Source organism: Hippocampus bargibanti, linkage group LG16, assembly GCF_051943395.1.
Source record: "Hippocampus bargibanti isolate YZ-2025 linkage group LG16, ASM5194339v1, whole genome shotgun sequence".
In the NCBI taxonomy this organism is placed as follows: Eukaryota; Metazoa; Chordata; class Actinopteri; order Syngnathiformes; family Syngnathidae; genus Hippocampus; species Hippocampus bargibanti.
In genome coordinates, this window is record NC_142749.1 from 18,389,000 (window position 1) to 18,407,065 (window position 18,066).

General features: G+C 44.2%; 2 protein-coding genes across 3 annotated transcripts; one reads left to right on the forward strand and one right to left on the reverse strand.

Moving 5' to 3' along the window:
* Positions 1–214: 214 nt before the first annotated feature.
* faxdc2 (fatty acid hydroxylase domain containing 2) lies at positions 215–5,836 on the reverse strand. Its single transcript, XM_089016415.1, has 9 exons — positions 5,732–5,836; positions 5,230–5,261; positions 4,521–4,618; positions 4,247–4,350; positions 3,702–3,823; positions 1,976–2,181; positions 1,791–1,896; positions 891–1,057; positions 215–808 (listed from the first exon to the last, which is right to left on the reverse strand). The coding sequence occupies exons 2-9, from the start codon at positions 5,257–5,259 to the stop codon at positions 652–654; spliced, it is 990 nt and encodes a 329-aa protein (XP_088872541.1). The 5' UTR covers positions 5,260–5,261; positions 5,732–5,836; the 3' UTR covers positions 215–651.
* Positions 5,837–6,996: 1,160 nt separating this feature from the next.
* Positions 6,997–14,304, forward strand: macroh2a1 (macroH2A.1 histone). Of its 2 annotated transcripts, none has more exons than XM_089016695.1 (9): positions 6,997–7,335; positions 8,608–8,813; positions 9,404–9,510; positions 9,591–9,782; positions 9,862–9,969; positions 10,912–11,011; positions 11,870–11,959; positions 12,386–12,560; positions 13,340–14,304. In XM_089016695.1, exons 2-9 carry the CDS (start codon positions 8,642–8,644, stop codon positions 13,503–13,505), a joined length of 1,110 nt encoding a protein of 369 aa, XP_088872821.1. In that variant the 5' UTR covers positions 6,997–7,335; positions 8,608–8,641; the 3' UTR covers positions 13,506–14,304. The 2 variants fall into 2 exon arrangements, with proteins under 2 accessions (XP_088872821.1, XP_088872822.1); XM_089016696.1 differs by lacking the exon at positions 10,912–11,011 and adding an exon at positions 11,350–11,440 and having other exon boundaries at positions 7,000–7,335.
* The last annotated feature ends 3,762 nt before the right edge of the window (positions 14,305–18,066 follow it).

The window sequence follows — 18,066 nt, forward strand, 5'->3', positions numbered from 1 at the left end:
AAAAAAGTCAATTTACTTGAATGAAATCTTGTATGATAACATTTAATATTCGCTATCCGCTTTGTAGGCTGATGTGATTGGCTATTATTATTATTATTATTAGTGTTATTTGTAATTTGTAGTAATGCTTTTTTTTTCTCCATTCTCTCCCCTTTAATTAAAAAAAAATGGACAAAAAAAACCCACCTCAAAAACTTGGGCTGCCGAGTCATCATTTCTTCCCCTCGGATTGTCAAAATAAGATCATTTATTGATGAATCAGTCATCGCTAACGCGATTGGAGCAGCAAATGTAGCCATTGTTACAATTCGGACCTTTTCTCATAAAATTGTAAATGGTTGTCAGTCAGTTTCAAAAATGATTGAACAAAAATTGATCAACAGGTCTTAAAAGACAAAAAAGCGTGACGGGTGTTCATTGGGCCTTAGCGAAAGTGACGGGCGGGTCAATTGGCCATTAGCGGGCGTGATGGGTGTTCAGTGGGCCTTGACGGGCGTTCAATGGGCCTTAGTGGCCGTGGTGGGCGGGTCAACGGTCCATTAGCGGGCGTGACGGGCGTTCAGTGGGCCTTAGCGGGCGTGATGGGCGGGTCAATGGTCTGTTAGCGGGAGTGACGGGCCTTCAGTGGGCCTTAGCGGGCGTGACGGGCGTTCAGTGAGCCTTCGTGGGCGTGTCGGGGATGCTGTCAGTCAGTGGAGTGAGTCCCATGAGCAAAACGTGGCGTTCGTACTGCTTGGTCTCCCGGAACTTGGCGTCGGTGCCATGCAGGCGGTCCAAAACCCCGAAAACGCCGAAGCACTGGTTGAACCTTGAGGGGAGGAGGCACGATGGGGGCGGGGTTAACGTGAGTACATGACGACGACCCGGAAAGTTCTCCAGGAAAAGCCCACCTGAGATGATGAAAGTCGTGGAACTCGGGCGAGGGCAGAAAAGGGAGGTGATAGCCGCAGTGGGAAATGGTGGTGGTGACCAGCGCCAAGCAGTACCACGCGCACGTGCTGGACACGTGCGAGCACAGCAGAACCGGGCCCAGCACCACCGGCAGCAGGTTGGAGAACTGATGGGTCGCAAAAAAAATGTACATTGCATCTGCAAAAATGTCTTGCAGTGATACGAACTCAATTGGTTCCCAGAAAGTGTGTGTAAGGCCAAACATTTATTTCCCATAGGAAGCCATTAAAATGAGAATAATCCGTTCCCTGGTCCCCATAAAACATAATTTTCTACTAAATTACGCCTTAAAACTACACAAAATAGACATTATTTGATGTGTAATAAATGTGCTATTGTATTGTCATTAAAGAAATAAACTGTACTGTATAATAGTTGTTTAATTGACCTTTGCGATGGTCGTTGATGTCGTTGCCGTGTGATAATACCCTCACTCACACTGTCCCTTGCTAGCTGCTTTTCATTCATCCAAATCAACAGATGTTTTTCAACCTCTTCTATTGCCTGAGACCGATGCTTAGACAACACAGAAACACCCTTAGCCACACGTAGCAATTAGCGTACTGGTACTGGGACGCTAAGTCACACAAACGCACACTTTGTTGGTGTTTTTCGATGATCTCCTTCTGCTTGACCGTCATTTTCTTTAATGTCTTAACACGAGCCTGTGGTGGGCTCGTTTTCGATCCCATAATAGCAAAAGTACTCCACTCGATAACAAACCAAGTCTGCACTCAAATAAAGGGGTGACGAAAAGTTGACTGTATTTTGTGACTCTCTGTCTCTTCCAGGGAGACCCGAAGAGTCATCGAAAAACGTGAAGGTAGCGCGAAACCTACCAAATGTTCCAGCGGGTGAGCGTAGGTGGCCACCACGCAGATGGGGGCGGTCCACTCGTGGTGCTGCTTGTGGAAGCGCTTGTACAGAGTTGGATGGTGGAACAGTCTTGACGGGGAAGGGAACACACCCACAAAAATGACTTTGACACCCTTAGTTATAAAAGTTTTTAAATGTCTTTTGCTACCTGTGCGAGTAGTAAAAGAGAACTTCCTCCAAGATGGAGAAGATGGTGAGCTCAGCGAGGGCCCAGCGGAGGGTGGGCAGCTGAGGTCCGCAGGGGGTTCCTCTCCAACGGGTCAGGTGGTAAGCGGCCACTACCACGGGCGCGGAAATGAACAACTGGTTGAACACCACCGTCTTCAAAGTGTGACGCAGCTTCTCCGGCTCCACCTGGACAACAGGCGGCCAATCACAACCAAGAGTTAATTCCTAAGTGAGATGGGTCTGGCGTTATATGAGCTTGAAATGACGCTGGCTGTCCAAAATACAGTGCAATAGATTGATACCTCAGCTTTCTTTGAGTGCACTCGGTGCAGATGTGGTTTGTTATCGAGTGGAGTACTTTTGCTTTTTTTGGACCAAAAAACATCCCACCGCAGGCTAGCGTGAAGCCCAAGAGGACACAAACGAAAATGACGGTCGAGCAGAAGATGGAGATGATCAAATAACGCGAACCAGGTGTTCTGTTTGGATGACTTAGTGTCCCAGTGCCAGTATGCTAAGTCCACCATTGCTACGTGTGGCTAAGGGTGTTTCTGTGTTGTCTAAGCAACAGTCTCAGGCAATAGAACAGGTTGAGAAACCTCTGTTGATTTGGTTTAACAAAAAAAGCAACTGGCAGGGGACATTGTGAGTGAGGGTATTATCGCCGAGAAAGCGCGGCAACTTCACTCGGATATCAAGAGGCAACTACATCAACAACCATCACAAAGGTCAATAAAACGACTTTATTATACAGTACAGTTTATTTCTTTCATTACAATACAATAACACATTTATTAGACATAAAATAAGGTATATTTTGTGTGATTTTAAGGCTTATTTAGTAGAAAAAGTGTGTTTTATGGGGACCTGGGAACGGATTATTCTCATTTTAATGCTTTCTTATGGGAAATACATGTTTGGAAGACGAACTTTTAGCCTGACACACTCTGGCAACCATTGAAGTTCGTAAGCTGAGTTATTACTGTATATACATATTGGTGTATATAGTGCTATAATAATAATAATTCATTTCTAAGCGCCTTTCAAAACTAGCTCATATGGACTAAAGGCAAAATCTACCCCCTTGTGGAAAAGAAAAAATATTGCCAGAGGCCTTGGGCAGCGCTTTATCAGCACCCAAGCAGTGAAGAAAAAAAACCGGAAAAAAATCAGGAATGGCGGTCTGTCACATTTTCACAGCGCCCTCTGCTGGAGCGCTACAGCACCAGCAGCTAAATTGCCTCCTTTTTTTGACAACATCCTGGCCTACTTCTGCGTTATTTCGGGGAGAAAAACAAATCGGGTTAATTATGTCAGTGTGAGTCCAAAATGCAAAATAAATCAATAAAATAAATAAAAGTAAATCGTTACTCTGATAAGATAACGCCTGTAGAGTAACTTCTAGCACACGTTATCAACTATCTATCAGGGATGTGATAGGACTTTGAGACTCCATACACAGACGCGCACACTCACAACCCATGAACTGTGACTCAAAAACAATATATATTATTGTAATTATTATGTTCAAATTCCCAGTCTCAAAGTAGCCACGCAGGGCGTCGAATCATTTTAACGCTTCATTGATCCCGACTAAAAATAAACCAACCGTGCAACTTTCTAACCACTTTGACTCAAGCGTGACGGAGTACACTTAAACGCATCACGCCGTTGCGTCACATTTACCGTACATGGCCAAAACCTACCGGGTTGTTCTTGTCGGCTTGGATTCGGTAGCGGGTGATGAAAGTTGGCTTCCCCGTGGTGTCCACTAGTAGCAGGAGAGCGTTAAATGCCCAAAACACCACGTTGGGAACCAGCATCGTGCCTGTGGATGTCATGACATTACAGTTCTTTTCACTTTAATTCCCATTGGACGGCCATTTTGCACCTTCCGAATTCTGCCTAGCAACAAGCGGGCCGAGCCATTCCATTGGTCAACGCCAATTTGAATGTTATTCCGCTTCCGTTTAGATATTTAATAACAAGAATGCGTTTTATTTCAAGCGGTTTTAAAAGCTCTCAATGACACTTTACAGTCACAGACAAACATAGATACAATAATAAATAAAATCAAAATATTTAACGCATAATGCTTCCCAGAGATAGATAATCAATTCTGTACATGTCATTGTGCACTGGAAATGTTTACATGTCATACAGATCGATTTGTGGTCACCCCCATCATCTGTTATCGCAGAAACAAAATATGGGATTGAGCCTTTGAAGAAATCCAGTCCATCCTCCTTACCCATGTAGAATAAGGCCTCGTCGTGGCCCTCAAACATCACGTAGAGTTTGGTCCATAAATTCTGCCAAAAGTCGCCCGAAGCTCCCCAAAACTTCTGAAGATGCCTGCAAAACATAGAAAATGGCCGCTGTATCTCATCGGCCATCATTTGACAAGATTTCCTCGTGATTTTTGTCCATGATATTTACACACACAAAAAAAAACAACAACTATTTTTCCCCTCATAGATAAGAACAAGATGGAGTGCTATGTGGCTAAAGGAAGGAAATCGCACCATGTCAACGAATTACCAAACGCCGCCAGGAACAGGATTCCGGATCCGATGACAATGACGGCTTTCTTCACGGAATCCCACAGACCTCCAGAGGCCTCCTGAGGAGACAAAAAAACAAACGTTCACAAATGGTCACGCAACATCAAGTACAAGCTACTAGTCCCTTTAGCCTGTCTTATTCTTGTCACATCTGCTTTACTGGTCCTTTGCTTTGAAAATTCCTGAATTTGGCACTCATCTCTTGGGCGGGGAAGTTCCCGGGGGTCGCCGCTATCAAGTTTTTGGCTAACGGTGGCATTGTTGAGGACCTTAAGAGGCTCTCTGGAAATCAACGTGACTTAGCTTGATATTGCTGTGCAACCATGTCAATTTTTTAATCTGGCAGGAAGAGTCCAACCCCGGGTAAGGAAACGCACTTGGCGGAGCTATTGTGTAGAAAACAAAAACTGTTTTTTTTTGTTCTACGAGAAGTCCTCAACATGCTGATGTGTCAGTCACCAAAAATTAAAATAATAATAATAATAACACATGATGGACATTTTGGTCTTTCTCCCATTGAGTCATGTGTTAATTGAGCGATACACGACAAAACTAGAAAAGTACAAAATAAAAATAAGTGTGATGAAACCGAACCAACCTGACAATCCAGACAATAAGCAACATCATCATATAATAACTCAGGTGTGCGTGTGTGTCAAGAAGCGCTTACCTGCCTGCTGCTTACCCGTGCTCCCCTCATGTCTAAAAACAACAACAAATCATTAGCAAAGATCAATTTTACACATTCCCGTACTCAAAAGAAAAGTATTTTGACTGATCGTAATGATAACATGAATTGACACGAGGTCAAGTGTTCCCTGTGTTTGTATGGCTTTTCTCTGGGTACTCTGGCTTCTTCCCACATTTCAAAAATATACTTGGTGTGTTAAATGTCTACCCTAAATTGTCCCTGGGTGTGATGATGAGCGCGAATGGTCATTTGTCTATATGTGCCCTGCAAATGGCAGCGAACCAGTACCTCACCCACAAAGTTGGGTATTTATTTACATGGGTACACAAAGGTAAATTTTACTTTTTACTATTTAGGCCCTTTAAAAAAAAGACAAAATAACCCCCAGTTTTAAAGTCACTTGATAGGACGATTTTATATACACATCCTTAAACATCTGATGTTACTTTTAATTCCTCGTTTGTATTTCTTCATCGCTCACCTGCACGACGCGTCGCTCCACCGCACTTTTGCCGCTGTTGTGTGTTCGGTCTCGAAGTTCAATTTTCCGGGCGGTCATCTGGCTTTGAAGGGGCTTTGTTGACAGACAACCCAGCGACACGCCGATTGGACCGCTGCAGGTCACATGACCGGTGCGTACCCGGAAGTAACAGTCCATGCCGCCTCGAACAGTCTCGATCGATATTTGTTTTCATTTCCTTGATGTGTTGTTTTTATGAATAACTCTTTAATCTGTATATTTCAAAAGCGCTGCCAAGGTAAAATTTTGAATATCCCACAGGAGTCATTTAGATGACGTACTTACTCGTTAAACTCATAAATAATGAAGTCATGTTCATCGGGTGTCACCGCACGCCAAACATGATGTGCAGTCATCCATTTAACGATCATGTTATCTCTGTAAACGCGTGTTTACCAAATGCTTTGGCAGATAGAGTAGTGTGCATAAAACACGATAGGATCTTAATCGTCAGCAACAAAACCCCAAATCAACTGAGAAAGCCAGCTCGGTGTTCGTTTTCTTTTTTTTCTACTCTTGTATCTCAATAAATAATTGATTTGTTGTGAACGATAAGCACAATATACGATACAGTTGGTAAAATTATCATTTCAAGATGTCAGTTTACGGTCGCCCTTGAACGTCATCTACAAATGAGCAGACCCGTTTAATTGATAATAATCGAATTTGGCCATTGAGTGCAACGCTCCTTAGCCGATGGATGATGTTTTTTTCTATTTCGATTAGTAACGATCAGCTTATTTGCACGACCAAAACATGCTTGGCCGCAAGGTCAACTTTCTGCCTCCGAGCTATATTCACCGTCGCGTTGCTCAAGCCTGACGCGCAGTGGCCGTATGCCGCCATTGCAGCTTGACCATGATTTACCATGAATTACGTATTCAACACAACCAATCTTTATTTATCGACTGGGGGAGCAACATATAGTATTTTAACATAAAGTAAAACATTACACGTTGACATGAAACATGGCGAAATTGATGTCCGAAATAAAAGCTCTTTGACAGGACAGTACGTACTATGTCGCTTGGCTTCCGTTGCTGTGGCAACCCCGGAAATGTTACGTCTTTATGAATTTTGACAAACAACGATTTTTCAATTCACTCACAATCACACTACGCGACAAGTGTTCCCTTAACCCACTAAGCACCAGTAAATGTTGATACGCCCCTGCCTGTGTTAGTCAATCATAAATTCAGCTTCATTTGAAACAGGCGGGGTCTTTACTTCTCATGGATTGTTACCAGAAACATTCTAAAAAAACGGTTCAATATTTTAAAAAATGTCTTTCTGATCCTCCCGATGGAATTAATGTGTTTGTTCTCTTCGTTGTTGTTGTTGTTTTTTTTGGGGGGGGCAGTCGACGGATTCCAGCCCGGGTGCCACGGGGCAGGTTGAGGCGGCTGCTCCCCCGCTGAGTGGCGTCGTCGTCGGCCGGCAGCTATCGGCTCGTCTCGCTGTGGATTGTGGGAGGCGACCGACACAACCGCAGCGAATCGCCGAGCCGAACCTTCGCGAGTCACCGGGAGACATTTTACGCCTTCGTCCTCGGTTTTGGCTTTGACGTAAGTACGCCATTTGCTCGCGGTTGTGTGTGTTTTTTGGGGGGTTGATATTGATATTTTCATATAACCTGGCGGAAGCGGAGCGAAGGCCGAAGTGGCGAGCTCTCGCGAGGGGGACGGCGAGACGCCACCGTCGCCGCCGACATAAGCGCAAACGTCAACGCCGCTTCGACTGACATATTGCGGAAATGCTCGTGAATGTCAAAGCCCGCTTGGGACGCGAACGGGCCGAGGTTGTCGTCACCGCGTCGGGCCGCGGGGACGAACGCCACCCCGGTTTCGTTTCCACCTCCCGCTTGCTAACCTCGGCGGTCGTTCACGTCGCTTTCCCGCTCCAAAATGGAGCCGGGGTCGGCCTGCACACTTGACGCACATGACCGCGGTGAGGGTGTTGATGCCATCAACACCCTCATTGTGACCCCCAAACAACACAATAACCCCTCTCGTGATGCCATATTATCCCATTTGAAGAATTTTAATGACTATCGATGACCAAACATGTGAGTATGGTAACATTCGGGCTTCATTTTGGATCATTTTCTCATTAGTACGCCAACACGTCTAATGAGTATTCATTTTGGCTAATTACAAATCAATTTTTGGAATCAATTTGACAACTAGCTCGGATATTTAAACGCGGGGCGACATAAAAGCACGCGAGGGCTATGTATTAATACTTAAAAGGTGTCACCACGACACAAAAATGACAACTATGTTTGTAGTTAATGAGCCTCCACGAGCTCGGCGGTCGCCATGTTTTAAAATTTACCGATGGTATTTTTTTCGAAGGGGGGGGCACTTAGAAAGGCGCTTATAAATGAAATTTATAATTATTATTATTATAAAAGCTCACCTATTTATTGCTTGTGTACACAAATGGCGCCCCCTGATGGTACCCTGGTAAAATGAGTGAAGGATTTTCAATTAGCCAGAAGTAGCGGTTGCCCCCCCTTTTTAATAATAATAATAATAATAATAATACATTTCATTTCTAAGCGCCTTTCAAAACTCTCAAGGCCACTTTTCAGTCACAGGATAAGTTTTTCTGTGAGTGGGCACACGCGCCAGCGTTCAGTCAACCCAGAAGTAACTCAAATAGATAGAAAGCTAGCTAGCCAATAGATAGCCAATTGAAAGGCAATATAAATGAATAAATGAATGAAAAATAAATGAAATGTATTATTATTATTATTATAAACGGTAACTGTTGTCAAACTAGGTGCTATATTGCCAAATTTGTTGTCCAATGAAGCGCTCTTGTTTTCCTTGTAGCCGCAGGAGGCCCCGATCGCGTCATTGTGACAAGATGTCCAGTCGAGGAGGTAAAAAGAAGCTAACCAAGACGTCGCGCTCCACCAAGGCGGGCGTCATCTTCCCGGTGGGCCGCATGCTACGCTACATCAAGCGCGGCCTGCCCAAGTACCGCATCGGGGTGGGGGCGCCCGTCTACCTGGCTGCCGTGCTGGAGTACCTCACCGGTGAATCAATTTTTGTATTTTTCATTGATAATAATCATAGTAATACATTTAATTTCTAAGCGCCTTTCTAAACTACCTAGCTAGCTATTTATTTGCTATCTGTCTAGCTGGCTATATATTAGCTATCTAGTTGGTTATTAGCTATCTAGCTGGCTGGCTATTAGCTAGCTTTCTGTCGATTTGAGTTACCTCGGGGTTGACTGAACGCTGGCGCGTGTGGCTGCCGCTGCTCACCCACGGAAAAACTACTTAAATGGATTCTTCTTCTTCTTCTTCTTCTTATTATTATTATTATTATTATTATTATTATTATTCAGCACTTGCTGTACCCTCTTTGTGACATGAGGCAGTTCTAGATGAAAGAGGAGAGGATCAAAGCATCCTTTTCAGCAGTGGATCAGAGACGTCATGGTGAAATGTGCACGTCTGCTACAAACTAAATGTTGAAAGCAAAACATTTGTCCTTGAGAGTTTCGAAAGGCGCTTATAAATGACATTTATTATTATTAATATTATTATTCACCGCACCGCGGACGTTGCGGTTTGTTCCGGCGCCGTGACGTCCATCGATTGACATTTCTCCTCCGCAGCTGAAATCTTGGAACTGGCGGGCAACGCGGCCCGAGACAATAAAAAGGGACGCGTCACGCCGCGACACATCCTGCTCGCCATCGCCAACGACGAGGAACTCAACCAGGTCGGTCGCCTTACGCCACCTGGACCGCCCGGGATGAAAATCAAACGCACCCAAAATCTCATTTTTTTCCTCCATTTTAGCTGTTGAAGGGCGTGACCATCGCGGCGGGCGGCGTCCTGCCCAACATCCACCCCGAACTTCTGGCAAAGAAGCGAGGCGCCAGAGGCAAGCTAGAAACGCCCCTCTCGCCCGCCCCCGAGAAGAAAGCCAAACCGGCGAAGAAGACGGCCGCCAAGAAAATGGCCGCCAGGAAGGGCGCCGGCAAAGCCAAGGTAGGACAGGAAAGCCACCTCGTCGGACACGCCCCCCGTTTGTGACATCACCGCCCCCTTCCGACCCCCCGCTTTGCAGAAACAGGGCGAAGCTAGCAAGACGGCGTCGGCCGACAGCACCACTGAAGGCTCCCCGGCGGACAGCTTCACCGTCCTGTCCACCAAGAGTCTCTTCTTGGGACAAAAAGTCAGTCCAAGCCGCAATGGGGGCCTTTCATTTTGGCCCCCGTGGCATTGCCTGTGGGATTTCATCGGACGGGGGAAAAAAATTCATCCGAAGGCTTTTTGGGGGCTGATTTTATCCCCGCCGTTATTCTTTTAATGCAATAATCTGCTGAATAGCCCCGCCCCCAAGTCCTCATTTGGGATGCGCTGAGTCAATGGCCGCCGTCAATTTCCGTGGGGACGCCATTCGTGGCTCCATGACGCCAAACGAGTCCAGTCAAACCTCGACCGATTCAGTTTTCACCCAAAAATGCCGTTTTTAATGCTTTGGTTTACAACCCAAAATGGGGTCTCGATTTAACTAGGCGTACCTGAATGCACCACTCCCCTCCTCTCCGCTTCCTTATACAGGTAACATCCGACTTACGACCGAGTTCCATTCCGACCAAACGGTCGTAAGTTGAAATCATTCAAAATGTTGAATAGAGACTCGGAGGCTAAATGAGTTGCAACCCCCTCCTAGCCAGGAGATCAATTCATTCCAATCATTTTTTTTTTGGTCAGCGTTTCAATTGTTATGACATCATGAATCCGGATTTTAACGATCCCGAATTGACCTCACGCGGTCGTCTTCATGTTTTATTTTCATCGGGAAGAATTGATTTCAAAGGGGGGAAAAATGGCCGACGTCATCAGCGCTTCTCAAATGAAAACACGACAAGACTAACACGATAACCAAACGATGCGGCCTGAGCCTTCAAAAAAAATCAATAATAATATTAATTAATTAATTAATTGGCGCATCGAATATTCCACGATCAACTTCAAAATACAAAACAAAATGGCGTCCATTGAGGCTCAGGTGGTGTCAACTTGGTTTTAACGGCTCTGCTTCCTTCCTCCTTGTCGCTCTTTCGCTGCATGACCCCCCGCCCCTCTTTGACCCCACCTTGACCCCACGCAGCTCAACCTCATCCACAGCGAGGTCAGTAACTTGGCTGGCTTTGACGTGGAGGGGGTCATCAACCCCACCAACGCCGAACTTGAGCTAAAGGATGATCTAGGTGAGACCCCGCCCCCTCCCCGTTCCACGCCCTGCCCCCTTGAAACGCTCGGCGGCCATGTTTGCACCCTCCTATGTGCTCACTTCCTGTCCGGCGGCCATTTTGTCAGTTCCTGCCCGACAGGAAGTTGCCCATTCACTTTCCTCGCCAAACGTGGACGATCCGCTTAGTCAAAAGCCGCCAAATCGCAACCGTTCGCCTTTTTGATTTGATTATTTTTGGCCATTCTGACCAAACGACCACCCCTCCCCCGCCCGGCTTCCGTGGCTCTGGTTTCCCGTGGTGTGGTGATGGCCGCGTGTTGTCTGACCGCCGTGTTGTTTGTGGTTCATTCGTAGTTGCAAGTTGTCCAAGCCGACATTTCCATAGTGGAGAGCGACGCTGTCGTTCACCCCACCAACTCGGCGCTCTATACGGGCGGTGAAGTAGGTAAAGGAACCAATCACGTTCCAGCTTGGCTTCGGCCTTTCCCCAAAGCTGCCGCTTCTGCCCCCGCCCCTTTTTGACACTGACCCCAAGCGAGCGTACCCGATTCAGATTGCAAAAACGCTGATTTGGCGATACCGCCGCCCTATCGGATCCGAGGATGGATTTAGACGTCCGGTCGGAACGCCCGTTTCAAAATTCAGGGCAAAAAAAGGCTAATTTCAAGATAGGCAAAACCAAAGACGACTCACCGTTGTCTAAATAAGCTAAGCAAATATTCCAGCTAACCTTCACACTGTATCTCACGAACGTCAAGTTTCAATCCGACGTCCCGTATTGGCATGTGTCCGCCTGCTAGCATGGCCGCCGGCAACCTCCTCCGCCCGTGTTTGACTTTCCCGCCTGTGAGATCTGGACTGCTTCCTTTCGCAGGTTCTGCCCTGGAAAAGAAGGGAGGCAAGGAGTTAGCCGAAGCCATCTTGGAGATCAAGAAGAAGAACGGGCCGCTGGATGTGGCGGGAGGCAAGTAGCTCCCTTAAGTCGGATTTATTAAAATCGTTTCACGTCAGCGAAGGTCGTTGGGGGGAAAAAGACAATTCAAGATGCTCTTGGATGGAGCCCTGAGGAACTCCACGGTTGGTAGTCGGCAGATACTTGCTAGGAACACACCCCCCCTATCTTCATTGAACTAATTGGAAAAAAGAAAATTCAAGGTGCTCTAGGATAGAGCCCTGAGGGACTCCACGGTTGATAGGGGGCGTGTTTATAAGAAGTATCTCTGTCCACTATCTTCATTGAAGTAGTTGGGGGAAAAAAGAAAATTCAAGATTCTCTAGGATAGAGCCCTGAGGAACTCCATAGTGGACCGTGGACCGATCAAAACGTCCTCTATCTCCATTGAAGACTTGACGTTGTATAATTCTATATATATTTTTGGGATGTTTTCAGCTGTGTTGACCGCCGGCTTTGGCCTTCCCGCCAAGTACGTCATCCACTGCAACAGTCCGGCGTGGGGCTCGGACAAGTGCGAGGACATGCTGGACAAAACGGTGAAGAACTGCCTGGCGCTGGCCGACGACAAGAAGCTCAAGTCGGTGGCCTTCCCGTCTATCGGCAGCGGAAGGTAAGGGGAACCCTGAACCCCTCCCCAACTGCCAAAACCGGTTTCATTCACTGCCATTCCCGATTTTTTTGGGGGGTTTTCTTGTGGGGGTGCTGATAAAGCGCTGGTCAGACCTTCCATGAGGGGGAAGAATTTCCCGCTTTTCCATGTTAGCGCTTTGTGCCAGCTTCAGCTGTTGTTTAAGCGCTATATAAACCAATATGGATGTATTGTATTTTGGACATCCGCCCACATTTCAAACTCGTATAACTCCAGACCCATATGACTTAGGAATTAACTCTTTTTTTTCAGCCTAAGGTTTCTTACGCTGCATTGAATGTTGATGTATAGTCCCAAAACTCAAGTATTCTGTGGGTCCTGCAATTCCAGTGAAAATGACAAAAACCCTGGCACTGGAGCGGACACATTTTTTTCACGTCTGGCAGTCAATGAGTTAATAAATACATAAATACACAGCTACAAACAATAAAAAATGTTTTTTGGATTGGATTGGATATGCCTTTATTAGTCTTACAGTGGAGAAATTTACATTGAACAGATTAATGGCAATTGCATTAGTTTCAATGGAGAAAGACGATTTGGAATACAAACATGGAACCAAGTATCTCAGCAAGCGAGCCATAACTTAGGAATTAACTCTTTTTTTTTGATGCGCACGTTTCAATCAGCACGTTTTTCACCAGTAGACCCACTAAAGACTCTCAAAAAGCCCCTCCCGCCCCCCCGCAATTTGGTTGAGGGTTAGCGAAGGCTAACGGCAGGCCCGTCCGTCCTTCTAGGAACGGTTTTCCCAAGCAGACGGCGGCCCAGGTGATCCTGAAGGCCATCTCCAGCTACTTTGTAGCCACCATGTCGTCCACCATCAAGACGGTTTACTTTGTTCTCTTTGACAGCGAGAGCATCGGCATCTACGTGCAGGAAATGGCTAAATTGGAGGCTAGTTAAAAGCTAGCGCGCTACTTATTTTTGGCTCTTTTCTTTCCTATTGAATTTTTTTCCCCCTTTAAAAATTTACGTCATCGCTGACCTTTTAAAGGCAAACAGCGGCGACAGAATAAGAAAAGAAGTTTGAATTTTTTGGGGAAACGGGTATTTGCATGTTAGCATCACCATTGCTAGTTACGTAAAAAGAAAAGGAAGAAAAATAATCTTTGCACCTTTGTTTTCATCTCGGTAGCGTTCGTAATTGTGTTTTCAACCTGTCGCCATCTTTTTTCGTCGAGGAATCTCTTTAATTTGGCTTTTATTTGGGTGTGGCGTGTTTGTTAGCTGTTTTGCCCTGCAGAATTGACCTTAAAAAAATGGGGTCAAATTTAGTCTCAAGTGACTATCCCTCATCTTTCTATCAATGTTTGTAGTTGAAGTATTTGTGGAGAAAAAAAACTAAATATTCTGTCGTATTTTGAATTTGCACATCTTTTCAAGGCGTTTGGAAGCTAATTGCTAGCCTGGCGTCGTCGCTATTTATGTATGTTTTGTCCTCATTTAGCCGTACAAAAAAAATATGATTATGGAGGGGGGGGGGGGGGGTTGTAATGGGAGGGGAGGTAACTGAGATTGCCGCTAGGTGGCGCACTAGGATCAGAATTGGTCTTTGTCAATTGGAATTTGGTTTTGATGGATAGAAAGAAAAGGTCCAAAAAAGACGTTTTCAGCTTTCGAATGAATGACTTTGTACATTTGATGACCACAAACAAAAACAAATTAATCTGTCTGCACTTGGACAATAAACGCTTCCAAAACACCCCCAAAATGGAACTATTGTCTTCACAAGAACAAACATATAAACAATAATAATAAAACAATTACAAATTAAAACGGTACTTCCTAAAATGGATTACCAAAATTTGGATTTGATTATTATTTTTAATGTGTTTTTTTAATCTCTCCTCCTTATTCATACATTTAAGAATTTTTACAAATCAAGTCATTTTAACTCTAATTTTACTGGTGTTGTAAAAAAAATATTTTTTAAACTCCACAAATTTTTAACAGAATTTTTTTTACATAATTTTTGTAAAATTGTAAATTTTATTATTTTATGTTAATGTGCTTTAAAAAACATAAAAACAAATTTAATAGGTGTTGTACAAATATTTTTTAAACTCTCCAGATTATTAACTGATTTTTTTAACATAATTTTTGTTTTAATTGTAAATTGTATTATTTTGTATTTGTAAATTTGCTTTAAAAAACATCAAAATTAATTTAATTGGTGTTGTCAAAATAATATTGTTAAAAATATTTGTTAAACTCTCCAGATTGTTGAAATTATTTTTCAAAACATGTTTTTTGTTAAATTTTACATTCTATTATTTTATATTTGCACATTTGCTTTAAAAACATCAAAACTAATTTAATTGGTGTTGTCATTTTAATATAAAAAATCCTTTTTAAAATCTAGATTTTTTAAATTAATTTTTTTAAACATATTTTTTGTTAAATTGTAAATTTTTATTATTTTATATTTGTAAATTTGCTCAAAAACATCAAAACTAATTTAATTGGTGTTATCAAAATAATATAAAAAATACTTTTTAAACTCTCCAGATTTTTTAAATTAATTTTTGTAAACATAATTATTAAATGGTAAATGTTATTTTATATTTGTATTTTTTCTTTTCGTTTTTAACATCAAAATATCACCTCTGTATTTCTTTATAAAACTCTGCACTGCTCAATTTATAATAATTAAATTAATTAATTAATTTTCATTTATTTTGAATATTGTTTTTTTAAAAAAAGCCCCCAATTTTATGGTTATTTAATCTTTTTTTTTTTTTTTTTTTTAAGATAAAAACCTACGCCGAATTTGTTTGTCAGTTAGCGGCCGCAACGCTAGGCCTGTCAATCAATGACTCCAGACATCACTTGACCCCCGCTGAACTTTTGCCCTCATCCTTCCAGTTATTGATTAAAAGCCGGACGTCCAAGCCGCCGCGCAATCGCGCCGCAATAGCGCTTGGGACGACTTCTCCTTCAAATCCGCGACGGCTCGCAAAATCTTCCCACGGGGACAAACCAGGAATTCATGACGACTAACTAGCTCGTCAAAACGACATGTCATCGCTTGACGACTTGCTCTTAGTCGATGTTTGACAACGACAACCTTGCGACCAATCCTGCCAAACTCGACTGATTCAAAACAGACAAAAGGCGAGTGTCGAAAACTCGGAAACGACGCCCCGCTAAACTCTTGACGACTTGTCAATCGGACGGCGCCGCGCTTTTAGCGTCTTTGCTACGTCCCGCCGAGATTCGCTAGCTACAGAGCTAATGGGGCTTCCGTGGCGGTGCTTTTCTTGGCCATTTAAAGAACATTGCTAAGATGCTTTTTAGGTTAGCTAGCTAGCCACATCTTTTTATCAAGTAAGAAGGCAAAAAAAATGTGCACGGAGAAATTCTGGGGAGTCAGACGGGGGTCATGTTCCCAGCCGTGGGGGTGGGGGGCGTCCCGGGACCACAGACCCCATCTGAGGCCTAATCCCTAGGAAATACATCCAGGTTTCAGCTGCGATTCCCCCTCTTCCCGTCCAACCATCTCCGAACCCCCCCCCCCCCCCCCCACTCCCACCCGAAGAAAAATCTCTTAAATTCAAAGCATGTGTCCCAGGCCAATCCCAGGCTTGTGTTTCCCAGCGTCCCACCTGATGAAATTTTAGTCTTTGCGCGAAAAATGGAGTGAGGGTGGAGGCAAAACATCAAATAAAATAAAGCAAACACTGAAGGCTGGATCAAGGTGGGATCAGGAGGGCGGGCGTAAAAAGTTGGTGGAGGACGGGGTTAGAAGCGCTTTCGTTTCTCTGATCCCCAGATAGCAGCAAAAAAAAAAAATGTTCACAGGATGGCAACAAAATTGTTTTTCAGGCAACCCCCCACCCCAAAACAAGCGCCCCCATTTGACAACCTCAAATTAAAAAACAGTCATACCTTTAGTTTACGAACTTTTCGCTTTACAAACATTACATTTGCCAGAATATAATCTCGGCATAAGAACTAGTTTTTGGTGGATGAACCAAACCACGCGGTGGCCGGCGGACTAGTTTTCCACACCCACTTTTTTTTGAGTGCAGACATGGTTTGTTATCAAGTGGAGTACATTTGATATTATGGCACCGAAAAAGACCCCACCACAGGCTAGTGTTAAACCTAAGAGGACACAAAACAAAATAGCTATCTGGCTAGCTATCTAGCTGGTTAGCTATTAGCCATCTATTGCTTTCTATCTATTTGTCTTACTATTCTATTTGCGTTATTTCCGGGTTGAGTGAATGCTGGCGTGTGTGGCTGCCGCTGCTTACCCACAGAAAATACTTATCCTGTGACTGTAAAGTGACCTTGAGAGTTTTGAAAGGCGCTTAGAAATGAAATGTATTATTATTATTATTATTATAATAAAATGACAGTCGAGCAGAAGTAGATCATCGAAAAACACCAACGAAGTGTGCGTTTGTGTGACTTAGCGTACCAGTATGCTAAGTGGACCATTGCTACCATCCATTGACAACGACCATCACAAAAGTAAATAAAATGACTTTATTATAAAGTACAGTTTATTTATATAATTACAATACCATAGGACATTTATTATACGTAAAATAAGGTATATTTTGTGTAGTTTTAAAGCTTATTTAGTAGAAAATTTGGTTTTATGGGGACCTGGGAACAAATTATTCTCATTTTAATGGTTTCATATGGGAAAGAAATGTTTGGCAGACGAACTTTTCGCCTTACACACACTTTCTGGGAACCGATTAAGTTTGTGAGATGACGTATCACTGTATGTCAGGTTTTTGTAAAATGTAAATCAAAATAGCTGCCCCCCCCCCCAAAAAAAAAAGTCCAGTGGACATTTTTATTGTGGGGGGGGGGTGCTAACAAGGAGCTGTCCCGGTGTCCCTTGAATAATCCCATGATCCTCTTGGCCATTAAAGACGAGATCTCTAACATCAGGGCAGAGAGTCGCTATCACCCCCCCCTCCCCTCATGGTAGCTTCTGCCCCCCCGTGACACCCGAAAAGGGTTAACCCCCCCCCCCCCTCCTCCTGCTGACACTTAGCGCCGGCAACCCGATAGCAGCCCGCCTTTTGATGGCCTGATTCTGTAGCTTAAGAGAATAAATTAAACCAAATCCTCGTCCTCCTTCGGGCGCACCGCGTCGGTTGATTTAGGATTTTCATCTGGAATGAGAGCGTTTGGAGTCCCACCCGTAACACCCCCCCCCCCGACCCTCCCGACCCCACCCTTTCCTTCCGCCTTTTTTAGGCAGGCTGTATATATTTGGATCAAATGCGCTGCTAATGGAAGGCCGCTGCGACTGTCAATCAAACAAAGACATTCCGTCCCGATCTGGCGTTGCCGTGGGGGGGTTTGCGTGGGTTGCGTGGGGGTGTTAGATGCTGATACGAAAGCTCGCCGATGGCCCCTCACGGTGCCAAACAATAGTAACGTGCCTTCTGCTAGCTTAAATGCTAACTCTCTAGCTAAATCTCGTAGCTAGCAACGC